Source organism: Pinus tabuliformis, chromosome 1_1, assembly GCF_031772625.1.
Source record: "Pinus tabuliformis cultivar Carrire ecotype Pingquan chromosome 1_1, CPIR1, whole genome shotgun sequence".
Taxonomy (NCBI): Eukaryota; Viridiplantae; Streptophyta; class Pinopsida; order Pinales; family Pinaceae; genus Pinus; species Pinus tabuliformis.
Genome location: NC_142297.1, coordinates 362,450,173 through 362,468,923, shown reverse-complemented (window position 1 = coordinate 362,468,923; position 18,751 = coordinate 362,450,173). Strand labels below are relative to the sequence as shown.

At 37.6% G+C, this 18,751-nt stretch overlaps 1 protein-coding gene across 1 annotated transcript; it reads right to left on the bottom strand.

Annotated features, from left to right (window-relative positions):
• Positions 1-1,073: 1,073 nt before the first annotated feature.
• LOC149213103 (cypmaclein-like) lies at positions 1,074-2,311 on the bottom strand. Its single transcript, XM_089390714.1, has 4 exons — positions 2,252-2,311; positions 2,028-2,072; positions 1,865-1,907; positions 1,074-1,255 (listed from the first exon to the last, which is right to left on the bottom strand). The coding sequence occupies exons 1-4, from the start codon at positions 2,309-2,311 to the stop codon at positions 1,074-1,076; spliced, it is 330 nt and encodes a 109-aa protein (XP_089246840.1).
• Positions 2,312-18,751: the final 16,440 nt, after the last annotated feature.

The window sequence follows — 18,751 nt, the reverse complement described above, 5'->3', positions numbered from 1 at the left end:
AGTTTTCCATTTAAATTGTTGCAGTCTCAAGGAAAGCAGAATAATTAAAAGACGATTGTTGTTATTACAGTAGATATGCATGTCATTTTGTGTATGTCCCTGCAGTCTCAAGGAAAGCGGAATAATTAAAAGAGGAAAACCCGATTGTTGTTATTACAGTAGATATGAATGTGATTGTTGTTATTACAATAGATATGCATGTGATTTTGTGTATGTCCTTCCATGGTAGTAAATGTGATTTAGTGTATGCTACTCTAGGAAGATCAGATTGTACAAGTTTTTTTTTTATATAATATTTTTTTATAGCATGCTATAAATTGTTGTTTTTATTTATAAACAAAAAATTTCACATTTAATTTAATTTTCTTTTTTTATTATTATTTTAAAATATTATAATAATGTATATTTTTAAAATTATAAATTTCAATTTATTTATATATTAGATTTATAAAAAAAAATTATTAAGTTCAAGCTTTTATTATCTTACTTATTAATTTTTAAACCCGTAACTTTTAATCTGAAATTTGTTTGTTGTTTGTTTGTTATGAAAGATTGTTATGATTAATACGAAATAAATTTTTTCAAGACTGAACCATTGTCATGATTAGGGTGAAATAAATTCCTTTCAAAATGGCATTGTAAGAACAATAAACATTCTAAACTCTCTCCGACCATAAAACATATAGACTGTGGACAATATCATAAATAGTGTAGGAATTTTACAAATGATTATATCTATCAAGGGATTCTCTTCCAATGACATTTAACCAACATTGTTTTTCACAATACAAATTTATTATGACATTAATGATGTTAACCACACTTAAATATATCTTTCAAGCTATAATTACCCTTGGCTTTGGGTGGACTTGTAGTAACCTAGCAAACATTGGTAAGAGGTTATTCATTAATTATTCTGTATACAACTGTAGACACATTGATAATAATCTTTCTCAGGATCCATTGCAACTGCACATTATTTACCTATAGATACATGCTTATGGTAAAATGTAATAACTATATATGGCTGAAGTCCTGGCAACCTCAAAACTACAGTACTGGATATAGCATACTCAAGGGCACTTAGGTTTATTGTCATGTGTCTTCATGCTGGCACAACATGGGCAGAGATCCTGGTTTCCATATGTACCAGGAGGAACACACTTGCATTTGGCACAGCATGTACCACAAGCTCTTAAACAGACGTTCTGGCGGGATGCTTCTTTGCATCTTTCTCCGCAGGCTGCCTTACAATCTGGGTTGAACAATTCAGGAAACAGTTAGTGATGCCAGGGATTAATACCATAACACCACCAATAAGCTAAATATGTGCCTGGAATTCACACCCAATAGTTAAAACATCAAGAACAATAACAGCAAGATTAAACACTGAAGATGGACTTGCGATTCACAAGTAAAAGTCACAACCACAAACGCCTAAGATGAGCCTTGACTTCACTAGAGAATGTACAAAGCAATAACAGCATCAACAACCTAATGATGCGAAAGCTGAAATAACAAATGCCTAAAACGAGTTTTCGAGTTCACCAGAGGAGTTGAAAACAACCGAAGCAACAAGTACAGAGGATATCAAAGATAAGCAATGGCTATGAGCATTGAATTTGAAAAACCACCTTAGTAACAGAAGCAATAGAAACAACAAATAACTAAAAGACAAGTCGTGAATTCACAAAGAAAACTTAAATCATCAGCAATATAGGTAAGAAAATGTTGAAGCAGCATTAGTGGCGATAACAATAAATTGATACCTAAGCTAAGCTTCGAATTCACAAGAAACAGTTCTAGCAGTCGATTCAACAATTATAGAAAATATAATATCATGTGTGCCTTTCGGAGCATTTACCTATGGTCTGCAGAAGCCTCCTATTCATTGCATGTGTTTGCAGCTGGAATCGGGGAAAAAAGGGGAGGATATTATATATGTGTAAAGCCGGGCCTCCTAACTACATCTATGAATGAATTATACACATCTAATAAAACTCAAATAGAGGTTGAGATATAATCACCCCAACTGCTGTTAAAGCTCCAATATCAATAGATTCTGCATACATCTGCAGATACATTAATTATCAGCTATATATTTACCAATCAGATATATTTCCCAAAATTTTCAAGTATCAGATGTGAAAATAAGTATCACAGGACCACATTTGCTTCAGAGAACAAAATTAACTATATTAAGGAAGAAAGAGTTGTATCCGAAAGCAGGTAAATGCATGTGGCTTCTTACCGGAACAGCCAGTACTATCATCGCAACATATAAAACAGACAGACGGCGTGTAGAAGCCATGAGGGCAGCTTAGAGTCGGAGTAATTATAATAGAAACTCAGATATAAAAGAAGATGAAAACTCAGATATAGATTACTTATCTTCTTCTCACTCTACGATACAATGAGGTGTAGGATGCTCTCAATTTGTAGGGAGCAGAAGAGATGGCAAATATGCCTTCCTACCATCTTCCTCCTTGTGGGCGCTTCCCTCAAAATATGGCTTAATCCCATCGTGTCATCCTGATTATCAGTTGATCCCATTGTGCACTGCGTACTATTGCTTGATTGACCATAATCAATTCCCTAAAGTGCAGAAAAGCAAGATTAGCGAACAGTAAACTGGAACTCTATCATAATTTTAATACATTTTTAAATTCGCGAGTTTCGTTGTGTATACGAATCCAACACGTCTGGGCCAACCTGAATAGAACTTGCATCGTTTCTATTCACCAACTTACAGTATGTTATCTGCTATGCATTGTAAGTAGCGCTCTGCACTGTAAGATGAATCTAGGCCATTGCCAACTGGGCCTATGTTATTCGCTGTAAGCTGGATTTAGACAATTGACATCTGGGGTATCTACCCGGCACTGCCAGGCCATTGGCAACTTGCATATGATTCATTGCAAGTAAAAGCATCTTCTCTGAACGCACCAAAATATTAATGTGGTTTATGAAGTCAATGAAGAAACTTCAGCCGGAAATATCAATTAACATAATGTTTTTTAATAACAGAATGTTTTAGGGTGCTCTTACTGCAACAAAAATATTAATATGGTTTACGAAGAAACTTGCGCCGGAAAATCCAATATTATAATTCTTTTATTATAGTCAATTTTTTATACTAATCGAATATATGAGTGAGAATTATGCAGTTTGATTATCTCCAGTGACTTCAGAATAGCAGGTAAATGTTGTTCCCAGATGTTATTTTTGGACTAGATTGGTACCGTTCTCATTTCTTCTACAGCATTTTTTTTTTATATAATATATATTGAGGAAAATTAGTTAATGTTACAAGTCTGGTTTAATTATTTTATTCTTTCAATTCATTTAAAATACGTTTAAAACAATTAAAAATTATAAGATTAAAAATTGTATGATTCCAAATATGACTGAAAATTTTCATATACTCCCAGCTAAATTCATTAATATATATAAAAAAACCACTCAATGTAACAGGAAATGTTTTTAAATCAAATAAATAAATTATATACATTTTTCCAATCTCTCAAATGAACCCGTCACAAATGAACAGATTTTTTGAAAGTTGTTCTTGAGAGGATATGCTATGATTTAAAAGATTGGTTTACATGTTGGGAAGTTGGTATCTTCGCAGTAAATTACATATGCTGCAATACTTGTCGAGCGAGCTTACAACTTAAATAACGTATTTAAAAAAATAATAATAATAAGAAAAATTATTGACCAATTTTAATAAAAAATTATATTGACAAATTTTAATAAAATTATTTATATTTTTCGTAAAATTCATCATAAAATTACTTATCAAACAAATGATGTAGCTGCTTAGGTTAAATTATACCCCTCAATACTATCGGACTAGCTCCCAACTCATAACGTGTTATAAACATTGTATAATAAAAAAAAAGTATTCATGGTTTTTAATAGAATTGTTTACATTTTTCTTAGAAAGTTCATCGTAAAATCGCTGGTAGATGGTTACCTTTTTATAATATAAACAAAAAAAATTCATGGGATAAACGTGTGTCATTGCAATGGTTGGCTTTGGGAGGATTTTGCTTGAGATATTTATAATACATTTTATCGTTTTCTTGTTTTGTAATTAATTAATGTGTACAAAAATTATATTAATTAGTTTCATAAGCATTTTTAGATTGAAATACAATTTTAAAAATTTTAATTTGATTATATGTTTTTAATGTTTATAGATCTCAAAATATTTATATTATTATATATTTCAAATTAATAAAATTTAAAGCAATAATATTAAAAATGATTAAATTATGTTTTTATTCTAAATTACATTATTATTATTATTAATTATAAAAATATGAAAGAGGCAGTAAGAAGGGTATTTTAATAAATTTTGAGGGAACACTAAAAGTAAAATTTTCTTGGAATCTAGGGAGAAAACCCAACAACCAGGTTAAAATGTCCGTCTCCTTCATTAAGAATAACCAAAGAAAAATATGTTAAAGATATTATTGTTTTAGGGGACTCATTGCTTACTATTTAGTTCCTTAATAATGGGAAACTCATGTCTATATACAAATCATGAATGCTAGTTATGGTTATAGTGAAGTGATTAGAATCTAAAAAATAGCAGAAATTATACAAAAATTATGTTTGAGGAATTGTAGAGTTATTGGAAGTAGGATTTAGCGAATGCTAATCATTGATATTTGAATCAATTATAAACCAAGTTAGTTAACTTCAAAAAAAAAATGAATCAATTATAAACCAAGTTAGTTAACTTCAAAAAATAAATGAATCAATTATAAACCAAGTTAGTTAACTTCAAAAAATAAAGTGATTTCAAAAGTAAATAAAAAAATGCGAATTCAAATTAAAGACAATATAGTCATTTAACTTTTATTAAATTCTAAAAAAGAGATTTGTATTATGCATTAAACAAATGGAGAGAGAACAACCCATATTGGATATGGAATTCATAATGACCCAAAGTTAAATTTGGGAAAGAAAAATAAAAAGTCACGACTAATACATTCAATATAAAATTAAATTTGGGAAAAAAAAATAAAAAGTCACGACTAATACATTCAATATAAAATTATTAAGATTAATGTGAAACGCCTTATGCCTAAAAAGAAAACCTAACTTATAGTAACAACATGTTAGGGTTTCAAGGGTAAACCCTACGTCAATATGTGACCAAAACCCTATAGTAAATAGGGAAAATGCATAGGTCAAATGTGAGAAGGAAAACTTACCAAAAACTCCTCGAAGTTTGTCTAAGCAATGGCATATTAACACCATGGTCATCCCAATTTCTGCCTACAATAAGAAATATCTGTTAATAAAGACCCTTGATGACGTATATGCAAAGAAAACTAAAGACGACAACGAAGACATCCTTAATCAGCCTTTTAAAAATGGGGGTGAAGGTCGAATGCCTGCAGTGACGTGTAGTACAAGAAAGATTGAATTTTCTTCCCCGATAAAGCCTAGCCTTTTACAATTTTCTCGAGGAGCAAATGGATGATTAGAAGATACAAACGCAATAGTAATGAGTGTAGAAACACCAAAGAACATTGCACACATTATAATAAAAAAACATGATCTATTTCTCCCTAGTCAGCACGTGTTCTCTTTTAGTGCCAACATGTCAAGTCATGGAGAGAATAAGCACAAACGTATGCCAGACAGATTTAAGTTGGAAAGAAAACCATTAGACGTATATTAGTGTTGAGTAGCACCCTGGCTTCATAGCACAAAGACAAAATTAACCAAATGAAAGGTGATCTAGTGTTCTTTACATATAGCAACCCTAGTGAATCCCCATTGTTATATTTCCCAATTAAATCCCAATCGTTGATATGTGCGTTGCGCATGGCGGGTAAACAATGTGAAGGCACATGGATGTTTAAAAGGATGACTTATATGTGGCCTATCAAATGTAACACCATCTGTAATGAAAGGCCCACATGTTAACTCATGCACATCATCATAAGATAAGGAGCTTAAAACCATACATAATTCTTAAAAGATTGTAATGAGATATATCATGGTAAGCTATGACAAATTGTTTATGCATGAATGGGCAGAACTTATAGCCCCATTATATATGCATATAAGCCAATGAATATATATAGAAGTCTTTTGGTTAATTAATAGCTTATATTTCTTTGACTAAGTTATATTATGTCACCTTGGAGTGGGTATATGTTATGTCACTTTGGAATTAACTATGTAAACCACATTTGAATGGGCTAAAGTATAAATATTTGGGTTAGGATAATTATGATAATATATATATGCGAGTCAAAAGGTCCAACTCATGCCATATTGAATGGAGGTACTAAAAGTACTACAAGGCGAACTCTAAGTAGAATATCTTTGTTACAACATAAGGTAGTAGACAGAAGGAAATTGTTTATATATATATATATATATATATATTTTGCGAAAGAGAGAAATATGTTACAAGATGTTACTTAAATTGATGAAGAGATATATTTTCATTTAAAATATGGTTTTTAGATAATAAGAATTTATTTTCTCAACCTCTTCTATTAGTGTGTGGAAGTTGAAGCTGTCTGATGTTATTTTTATTCATGGTTATATATTTCTTCTTTCGAGTTTATATATTTTTTATCATATAAAACATATTTCAATTAGGATATGTTGATAGTCTTGAACTCGCTAACATTCAGGGGATCTCTCTGATATGAAGTCTCAACTAAACGTCACACTGTTTTGTGTGGGAGTCCCATTCAGTATGATGGCCCAGTTTCTATTGTCTTAAGGATTTGCCTGAACTCTTGCTCGTCAGCATAGGAGAGTGGTCTACTTTGTCTTCGGGAAGTGAGTTTCGCGTGCCTGGTGAGTGCAACTGTACTTCTCTCAATGGTTCTTTCACTGTAAAAGGGGAAGATGGTGAAAGTGACTTCCATGTTGGATGGGATGAAATCCCAACTCAGCTAAGAACACACAACACAACAGGACATGCATAGCCTCCGAAGGAGCAATCCACACAGATGTAAAAGTCACAACATACAAGATAAGGTAGCACCTACAACACTCAACGGATCTGTCTGAACGAGTGCAACAATTGTTATAGCAAGCTTCATGTGAAAGGTTTATCTGATGTTCGAGAGAGCAATCTACACAAGCGAGTTAGTATTAACATCATATACAACACATTTCCATCAATAGATTATGCATTACAACAAATGAAACAGTTCAGATGTAGAACACAGGTTAAAGCGACATGCGTTACAAGTGTTCGAGATCATTCTTACAACAAATACAATACATGTGTGAAAACGTGTTGGCCTGTAAAATGCTTCTGAATCAAGTGAAAGTTCCAAGACACATTGTTACACCATACATCACTAACCCCGAGTGCGGGGCGTTGGAGCCACCGCTTACTCCTGAAAGAAATGATTACAAACTCTTCTAGCTATGTGGGATAAGCTGAGGTGAAAAATACCCTTGCATGTATAAATGAGGGGGTATTTATAGCCAAGGGTGAAACTGACCCTTGTGGCTATTCCACTACTCTCATGACCGTTTGACTTCCATAACTTTTCGACTTGCATGACTCTTTGTTCAACAAGTGGGTCTCTTGGACTTCCATGTTACATAACATTGATTGACAACATAGCCCATAGTGGAGATGTGGGTGACACGACTCATGACATGACTCGACATGACTTGACATGAAAGTGTTGGTACATTTGTGCTGCTACTAAAGTGCATGTCGCGTTACAGTGCTATTGGGTGATGGATGTCCTCATGGTGTATCATAGCTTCAACTCCACATGGCGAAGTGCGAGGAGTCTTCGATGGTCCTTGGTTCACTTAATGAAGCTTTTGTATGTTGTTCCTTGCTTGCATGTTGGGAGGCTTGATAGGCTCATCTATTCTTGAAGGTGCATGTTCGTCGCATTCATCTGTTTCACATGCATTATTCATTCGTTTGTTGGTGAACCTGTCCTTCTGCATGTTCTCCCTTCGTTCGTCCCATTCATCGTCCTACCATGTTTGTTAGTGTGCCTATAACTATAGTCACTCATGACGAGATGACATCAAATCCAAAACCTCCTAGACTACCATGACACATGATCATTTCGGATGTAGGTGACTGGGAGAGGTGACAATGTTGCAAAGAGGGATGACGGCTCTGGGCATTGCTGATGAAAACTAAGCAAGATTAATTAAGTGATGGAGAAGGGAAATATGAGTCGACAGTGACTATCTGTGAGCTCTGGCTCGACTGGGAGGAAAAATTGCAGACATTTTGGGAGGGACAGTCCGGGTTGCTAGAAGGCAAGGTAGGCATGATCTATGCATTTTTGAGAATGAACAAGCAGTAGGGGATGGTCAACTTGATTTGTGCAATTTTCCAGAGGAATGAGTCAGGCTACATAAAGGGTCAACAGGTAGTAATTATGCAATTTTTTGGGGGAACTACCAAGGAAACTAGTAGCCAAAACTGTGCAATTCACAGAGGGAACTGGAAGTTGGCTAGTAGGGTCACTGGAAGCCACAGCTATGCAATTCCCAGAGGGAACTGGGACTTGGCTGCTTAGTCACTGGCAGTAGAAACTGCACAATTCCTAGAGGGAACTGGGAGTTTGCTGCTAGGAGCCGCTGGTAGGAAAATTGCACTGAATCTGGGAAGTTGACCTACTGATCATCTCTGCACAATTTCTAAGTTGAGAGGACAGTTGGATAGCAGAACATGTGCTCTTGAAAACTGTGCAATTTCTTGGATGAGGAGGCGGTCAACTACCAAGATGACTAACTGGGAAAACTGCACAATTTTCTGAAGGAGACAGGGACGAGAACTTGGTGTTTTTTGGCTTGTCTGCATAATTTACTCAGTCAGTTGAGTGAGTGAGGTCAGTGGCCTCTGCACAATTTATCAGGGGAGTCATTCCCAGGGTGATTGCTAGGTTCAACTATCCGAGTGGCCAGCATGAAAACTCATTGAATTGCTTGCAAATAACGTAGCTTGAAAAGACTAACTTGGTGCTTCTACATAGTTCTGGTTGACAGTCAATCGAGTTGATAGCGGGGTGATGGTACGACTATCAGAGGGGATTCTGGTCATCAAAACTTTAGTAAAATGACTCACTGTGTGAACAATCAAAAGATACATAATTGATCATACAACACACACTCACATGACTTGATGACAAAATGACCCAAACCATCTAGACACACATGTTCAACATGACTAACCGATAGTGCAAGTGACAAGCACGACACTTGTGATTGATCATTCATTGAGACTAAGCTTGCGTGATAGTGAATGTGGCTCCATGTGTGAGTGTGATGGAGGCTTTCATAGCGAATATAACAAGCACATATGAAGTGAAGAATTTTAGCATAACTAGAACATGGTCGCAAGTATGACTTAGACACCAGCATGCTTAAACTTGAATGAACTGAAGAAGCAAGGCGAATGTAATGACTCACACAAGCTCACAGAGTGAACCCGAGTGTGTACAACCATCAAGTGAAACTCTCAAGGGAGGCTCCAAAATTTGTGTAGGCCAAAATTTTTGAGGTTGGTTGTAGCCACTACAATACTTGGTGACGCACTCGTAGAACTCCAACTTCTCTGTTTCGGTTCATTCCTAGCACAAGGCCTTGGTCTTTCGAGGAGTATTGAATCGTTGTGTGGGTTACTTCAGTTTCCCCACTTACCCCATGTACATACATGGTTCACCCTTTTCCAACTCAGTCAAACACTATAAAATGTTCAACTTAGATCTTAGCATTTCAAATTTGGGAAGGGTAGTTTTGTTCGCTATTTAAAGATTTTCAGAATATAAATTTCCATCTTTCGTGTTGCTCTGCTGCCAACAGGCCTGGATAGTACCGCATTGGAGTCATGTAGGAACGCACACATTGCTCCATTGCTAGCAGCCTTGGCCAGTATGCCGGTGGAGTTGCATGCTTCGCCTCAATGCACAGGAAACCTTTATGTTCTTTCACCTTTGTATTTTTCAATAGGACTATACATAGGAAGTTATTAATCTTTTGGGTGGAAGAGGAATCCCAGCTTATTGAGAGAAGAAGATGTTGTTCCTTCAGAGAAACATGTAAGGCCTCTAACATACATTTGCTCATTTAGATTTTCCCCTTCTCCGTTTCTACTAGTTGGATGATCTTGAACACACAAAGTAGAAGGTTGAGTATGGGCACGGGGCTTCCCAGTGTGGAAACAAGTTCATGGTTGAACTGAAACTTCTGTTGAAGATGGATCATATTCTCCATCAGGACTTCATGGGTTGAAAGTTAAAAGCAAGAAAGAGAAGGCATACACAAGACTGGCCAAGTGTTGTAGTGTCATGAGTTTCCTCAAATTTCAGCCACATACTCTATTCAAAATCTAGAACGTAGTAGTTGGCAACACTTATTTCTGGAAACAAAACTAGTAATATATCAAACAAACACAATGAACGTGGAAAAAAATAGTAATCAAAATCAAACAAAACAAAAACAAGGATAATAAAAAAACAAACAAGATGAAAACAACAAGTAGCAATCATACTATGTACATGGCACAGGCACAACCCAACCTACTGAAAATAATGCTTAATGTCTTGGCCATTGACAGGAAGGTTTTCAATCCTCCTGTCAATTGATTACAAATGATGCCTTTGTGGGCCAGACTTCTCCTAGACTAGTATAAGTCTTTGTTCCTACTTGGTCGCTTGAGACTTGCTCATCTTATAGATGTGGTGAAGTAGGTAATTTGACCTCTTGGTGATGAGGCATGAGGTCAATGTCTTGTTCCATTTCCTATTGCTCCATATCTGTATCTAACTATTGAAGTGATTTCTCTATCTCATGAGCGAAGTCTTGTTCCTGTGATGGTTAACCCTATCTGCGTGATGTCAGCTGTTCTGATGAGTCCACTACATGTATGGGCATTGTTTCATCCATTTTCAGATGTTGTGCCCCCTGTTGTACCTTCTTCTATTCTGCTTCCCTTTTGTATTTGCGCAACTCTTGTTCCTTCTGGAGTTGCTCCTTCAACTCATGCAACTCCTTCTCTATTTCCTCCATTCTCTACTTGTCTCTCTGCCTTTGTGTGATTCACATGTCGCGTTGTTGCCTCTTTTCCTATATATCCATAGCTTCTTTCTCCACAAGTGGATCTGCTCGGAACTTGCATCTTTGCTCTTCCTCCATGCGATTGACAATCTTCCTCTTTCCCTTGTCGAGCATTGGTATGATTTCCTCTATTGTTTTTGTTTCGCTCCTTCTGGTGCTCTCCAGGATGCTACTTCATGTTTATTTGCTAACCACTCCACAGTGTAGCCAACCTGTTCATTAGATCTGGAGAAGCTGTAGGAATATCTCCATAGGTCCTCCTTCACCCAATGAAATTCATCGTGGATCACCCAATGAAATTCATCGTGGATCCAGGTGAACTGTACTCTCGCGCAGTGATTTTTCCCAAGGAAATGAGGGTCATACAGATTGTAACTTTGGAGGTCGAATGGAAACTTCTTCATATGTTCTGCTACGACATCCGCATGTTTGGGACTTCATATCTTGTATAACACTATGCATAGGGGACGAGCCAGCCAAGGTTCCTTCTTCTTCTGGTGCAACTTAACTGTCAATCTTTCCGAGATGTGATATGATACTTCCTGCATGATGAATACATCCAAGGAAAACTTCCATAGAACATGTAGAGGCTTATCTGCACTGTACATTCGTATGAAGATGGTTGGCAATGAGGCATGTCAATCAACTATGTCCATCAGTGCCTCCATCGCTGCCTTCGACATGCATAGTGGATTCTGTTTGAATACCATCTTGTAAACTGGAGTGTCAAAATGGTTGGACAGCTGTGTGATAACTCCTTTGAAGCTGCATTCAAACAAAAACTTACAATAAGTGTTCATAGCGGTCTCCGTTGGAGACCATGCTCCTTTTAAGACCCGAAAATCATGTTGGGCACATATTGCATCTAATATGTAGGTGGACATGTAGATGTTTGCTTGGATACCTTTGGGTGACTATCAAGCCCTCGATACCTATTCCTTCAACTGATGAGAGAACATGCCAGACCAGTTACATGGTTTTCCTTCTTTGGCTAGTTGGTCTAGCATGATCACCCAAATTTTGTGGGAATATTTCCATGCTTTCTTGGCCATAAAATTGATATGAAAATATGAAAAAGTATTGATACGCCTTCTATAGTATTTTGTCTTGTAGATCCGGTTGGGTGTCATCCTAAATCTAGCCAACTCCTTCACCCAGTTCTTCAGAAGGTCTCTATAGTTGTCATTACTGCTAGGTATGTTGAAGGGAGTCTTCTTGATAAGCAGAGGCTCTGATATCTGATACATCTCATCATAATCATGTGTGCTGAAGGTTTCGATCTTCATCCCGCTGACACTACTCAATGCCATTTTCTTGGGATCTATGTACGATACGATCCAGTGTATCATGTTTGCACATAGGAATGCGAGGTATCTGCATGAAATCTGGTACAAGATGGACTTATGAATGTTCACATACAACTGGAAGTCTTCGAGGCCTTCCCCAAATGTGCCTACAAATGCATCACTGACCTCCTATCATTTCAGTTTGTTGTCCTTGTCTAGAAACAACTTGGTATATTCATAGATCGGTAGACACTCGCTCAACTCCTTCTCCAGTGGAACTTTTATCAGTGTCCTTTGATCCTACTCTCTTGGAGTCCATTGATCCTGTACTAATAAGAGGTGGATGAACACCTGAAATATCTGGAGACAAAGCGACATGCATTGCAATAAATATGTTAGCGAAAACCGAAGCAAATTCAGGGAACAATATAACACATACCTGGGGAAATACTGGCAAGGATAACATAATTTCTTCTGGAAGGCTGGGTGACTCGCTACCAGAACTTCACAAAAGGAATTATGGGTTATTTAGGAGGCATGAAAGGCTACTAGACTTGCGCAATGCGTAATTCAGGTTGACTACTGACTGCTAGAATTGCGTAATGCACAATTCTAGTTGGAAATGGTTGTAGGCTGAGTAACTGCATCGCACAATTTTCTAGGCTAGCAGTCACTGTCCCTCAGGTCTACATCAAGCAGGCTTGGGAGACAGAAGCTTTGCCAAAATGTGCATTTCTAGAGAGGAAGATAGAGCCTTCCTTCACCGGATTACGCAATGCCGTCTTGGTGTGGTAGAGTCCAGTGCAAGGCTGCCCAGACCCCCCGATCAAAAACTGAAAGCAAATGTGAAAGTGAATTCATGGCAATACTAAGTGAACGCATACATGATTAATTGTGCATGCAAACATTGGAGGAAATATCCAAAAAATGGAACAACATCCATGTGGGTAAAGTGAGTCACCGAATCGACGACTGTTTGTGAAAAAAGTTTGATGCATGCGACAACAATGAGATGGAAACAAAAACTGAGACAATGTTATTACATGATAGTATGTATGTCAATGACAAAAAGCATTCAAAAAAATCAAGAAAACAACACTCGCACAAGAGAAAACAAAAAAAGCGACAGAAATACTGAAAAAGAAAAGTTGAGACCACTTACCCATGAATACTTGAGCCAGATGTGTTGAAGTGTTCTAGATGTGATGTGGGATGTCATAGCTCCAAGATCGATGTGAATGACTAAGCTCTAATGTCCCGCATAAATAATTTTGAAGCTCAAGATGTGAATGCCACAAATCTAGGAAATATTGACACTTGGAGGAAAGATTCTAAAACGATCTTGCATATAACCTCTGGCTACTAAAAATAGCTCCATGAATCATGGGATATATTTTTCATGTTTCTTCTGGCTATTCCATGAAAAGGAAAGTCATGCATATAAGTCAATTTTCCTTGGTCTCGAGTGGAACTGGTCAATCAAACTGCACATGCAAGAGGTTGCTCAACTGCTTGGAGAAAATGCACATTTCTAGAAGGGAGATGGGCTAGTTGCCTAGAGGATTTGCCCAATTTCTAGGCAGAGCAACTGACTGCTTCCTAGGATTCTGCAAATTCTTGGTTGGGTAGCCCTATTGGGGAAAATTGCACAATTTTCGATGTGAGGGTTGACTAGCAGATTTACATAATTCTGGATCCTAGTAGGCTGCTAGATAGAATTGCGCAATTTCTAGAGGAAAGGCTAGTTGCCCTCTAGAATTTCTCTATTTCTTGAGGGATCTACTCAGCCTACAACTGGACCAAGTCTAGGTGAATAGCCTATGAGGAGAGTGCATCATGCTTTTATAGACATGATGTCTTTCTACAAGAAAATCACTAAAAATTGTGTACTTGATGAAGCAAGACATGCTGCTATGAAAGGTTTGTATGGAGGCTCAAAAACAAAGCTAAGGAAAAATTTTGGAGGGTGGTTGTGGCTGCTACAACACTTGGTGACACACTGGTAGAACTCCAACTCTCTGAGTGGACCTTGTTTGTGAAAGGCGAGTCTAACACCACCAGAGGTATTTTTCAGTCCTCAACTCTTCTTGGATTCTACACTAGCTTGATTGTAAGATGTAGCATCTTCCAAGCTCTTGGTCAATTGACACACATTCTAATCCAAGGCGACATAGTTGTTTCGATTGGGGTTGAGGGATATATTGGTGCACAAGTATTATAGTTTTCAGAGTATTAATTTCACCTCTGGTGTTGCTCCGCTACTAGTGGGCCTGATCAGTACCCTGACAGAGTCACATAGGAACACAAACATGGCTCCACTTCCAATGAATTTGGTCAGTACCCCGACAGAGTTCCCTGCATCACATCTCTGTGCAGGAAGCCTTTCTCTTCTTTCGCCTTATTCATTTTTCATTTTTTTCATAATTGTGCATAGCAATTATTCATTTCAGAGGTGGAAGAGGGATCCCCACTTATTGAAAGCAGAAGAGGTTGTTCCTGCAAAGAATTAGTTTATTATACCTCTGATGTACCTGTTAATGTTTTCACCCTCACCTTACTCTACTTGACTGAGCTGGCAAGTGTTAACCCAAAAACAACCGACTAGAGTACGTGACACTAGTTAGCATGCAAGCGTTGTGCTTTCACCAAGGTTCACTTCGAACAATACATATTTTCCATCGACGTATCATGGACTAGAAGTAACAAGTTCTTCATAGAGAGGCAAGATGACATATAACCAAGTATTAATAGTTGTACAAGGCCTCTTGGACTTTACCTAGCTTGTTTGAAGGGTCATACATGATTTCATGTGAAGCTAACCTACAAACAAAAATAAACAAGCAAACAAATGACAAAGAAAAGAAGAGGTAGAACTAAAAGTGAAAGCAAAGTGAATAAACAAACAAGAAAAGCAAGTAAGCAAACAAGCATGCAAGAAAACAAAATGAAAGAAAACACTACTCCTACTCCTAAGCTAATGTGCATAGGCCTTATCACATGAAGTGATATTTCCAATGCAGCTACCAGCGCATTTTTTTACCCATGTTGGTGAAGGCTTGCTCTGCCAGCAACACGGTTGTGCGAACCAATAGACATGAAAGATATAACAATGAAGACAAACACACTTCATGTTTCAAAGTGTGCAGAGGACATAAGTGAGTGAAAGTATATGATGAGCAGTCTGTCGACATATCATGGTGTTGTACGACCCTACGTGCAATTGTGAAGCATATGCACATTCTTGACTGTGACATGCAAGCAAATGAAAGAAACAAAGACAACTTGCATCGTGCACGTGTGCTTGCAATGTAAGATTCCTCCAATGCATGAGCGATAAGATAACGTAGTTCGAGTGGAGGAAGCATGATCTATGTGTGATATTGATCTTTAATGCATACAGATGAGTTATGAGGAGCCTCAGGTGATTGAACAATTTCCTGATAAGAGGTGAAACTAACTTCTGGAGAGAGAGGGCCTGACATAACCATCAGCTCGGGCTGAAGTGCCTCAACGGTCTGGGATGTTTCAACTTCATCACAAATAGATCATCAGAGACTGGTGTCTTCGAAAAATCAACTGAGATAGAATCATGGTCATGATTGAAAATGGGAGTAAATGGTTCATGATATCCACAATAAAAAAAATCAATGATTTCAATGGCATCCTCCTGATCTGATGAATAAAATAGAGGGGTGGATGAAAAGTGAAAAAATTCATCCTCTGTGTTTCCAGAAAAGAAAGATGAAAGATCAAGTAGTTTTTCAATGAATAACTTATCCTCTCCGTCGTCGGATGATGGACTGACATCCTGTGTGTCCTTCGAGTGATCAACAATAGGTGCATTGGTAGATGAAGATACACATACAAACTCATGGATGAGAAGTTGATCAAATATGTTAGGAAAGAACAAAGGGGGCTCAGACAGAAGGGAATCATTCTTCGCCAAGTGTTGATTCTCAAGCTCCCACTCATACTCTTTAGGACTGATAGCACATGTTGTTTGTGCAAGACCAACTCTGTTAGTGGCTTGATCCTCATTTGCAACAAGTGTATAGTCTGGAATGGAAGAACATAAGATAGTATCATCTAGAGGATTAGTCGAGTACGAAGATGGAGGTTGTGGAACAAAATTCATATGACAACTCGATGGACGCACAACCAAATCTGTGCGAAAATTAAGCAAAGTGATATTGGGAGGATTTGACAGCTAAACTAATGTGTGAACATGATCCTCAACATCACTCTACAGTGGTGGAGATGTTTGATGAGGGGATGGAAAACAATCACTTGTGACAATGATCATCTCCGTATGAGTTTGCACAGCTCCATCACTAAAGAATGCTGAGCAATGCTTGATTTCAAACATCCTCTTGGGACTAGGAGATTTATTAACAATATACTTGAATCAGTCCCAAAGATAGAAAATTTTCATCTGGCTATTCAGAGCTTGAACTGATAGTCACAGAAGAACAGCCAAAAAATCCATATTCAATTCATCTTGAGCCTTCCATTGTTGTAATAGTTTTTGGTCAGTATGTTCTGGATCAAACTGATGGAAGGTGTCTTCAATGAGATCACAGAAGTGCTCAAGTGAGTGCATGCTACCAACTGGTAGGCTGCACAACCACTGATGTGGAGATTCGCAAAGTGTGTATGCAAGCAACAAACTGGCCTATTCATCAGAACATCAGTCTTTTACATGAAGCATGGACAGAAAGTCATGTAAGAACTTAGGCTAGGCCACTTTTCCTTCACCATCATACATGTAAGTGGACAAGAGATCAAAAAAATGACTCATGATGGTGATATCTTCGACATTCAAAAGAAACTGTGGAGGGAGGAAAGCTCAAGAATCCATGATAGATGTGCAAAGGTTGAAAACAAGATGAGAGGACATAGCTTGTCACCTGGCCCTCCTTCTAATGCCAGGAATGTTGATGGTGCTAGTCCCACCAACATGTCAGTGGATCTCCCCAGAAAGAAGTCCAAATTAGACCTCATACCATTTGGTGTAGGAGTCCTAGTAGTTGGTTGTAGGGTAATTCCTTGATCGCAATTTCGCACAGAGGCAAGTAAGATAAATCTATTGGTAGGAAGGGTGTGATGGTTGCAGTGAGCCAAGGAAGTTGCCTGAGAGGTTCTAACACACAGGGGTTGAGATGAGTGAGCCCCTCGGAAGCCTGTGATAGCACGGAGTTAAGAAGGGAACACACGACCAAAGATTCATCACAACATGGAAGGCAAGTTAGCTAGTAGTCCAAAGTGATGGTTAAACCAACAACACATTTAAGAAAGATTCATACATACGTACACAGATAGCTATACATGAATGCGTAATCAAATAGATACAAATATCATTTAGAGTAAACTACATAACTGAAATACAATACAACATATGCATGAAACGTGATGGTTGTTATTATATAAATAATTGTAGATTCTAGTATATAATACATCCATGTCCAACCACCAATTCTAATAGCGGAACGTTATAGCCACAACCTCCTACTCCTCCAAAGAGATGTACTAGCTCTGTTCAGTGGAGAAGCCAAGGCTCATTACAATATTGTCCAAGCTCTCTCCAATATAGCCTTATAGGAATCTTAGCTAACCAAAAGCCTTTACAATGAGCTATGAGGGACTATTTATAGAAAAGGGTGGGGTGACCCTTGGCATTCCCCTTTGTAACAATTCATCTACTCTCATGACTCTTCATATACTCTATGACTGTTACATCCAACTATCTACACTTGACTTACACTTGACATGGCGTTACATTACAATGCACATGTACCCATGTGAGACAAAATGGCTTGAGAAAGCCATGCTAGACATCACTGGGACTCGGACAGCCATGGAACACGAACTCTTCAAGATCTTCCTTGTGGTTTATGGAAGCTAACTGATGCCAAGTTCGGTATTTTGTGATGGTGTCTGTGTGCTCCAAGTTGACATCCTTCTGAAACCTAAATCTTGCCTCCACAACATCTAGGTACACTGCTCAAGCTCTTCTATCCAACTCATCTGAAAGAATGTGCATCATTGTCTTCAAGATGGCCAGACTAAAAACATAATTTTCATGATGTCTACACTGATTGGAAAGATTGGGTTGGTCACTATGCACATCAACTCGTCGAAGTATGATTCAAGCTCTAGTTGGACTTGTGCCTTTGTCTTCGCCTGGGTGAGAGTCACAATCAATGGGATCGCATGTGTGTGCACCACAACATCCATACTCTTGAATACACATGCATGGGAAGTGTATAGACTAGTGATGAGCTACAAGAGCTCTTCATAGTTCTGGATATGACTCTGAATATGTGACTTCAACTCAACTTCTCCGGGCTTTATCATATTAGGCAAGTGATATGAAA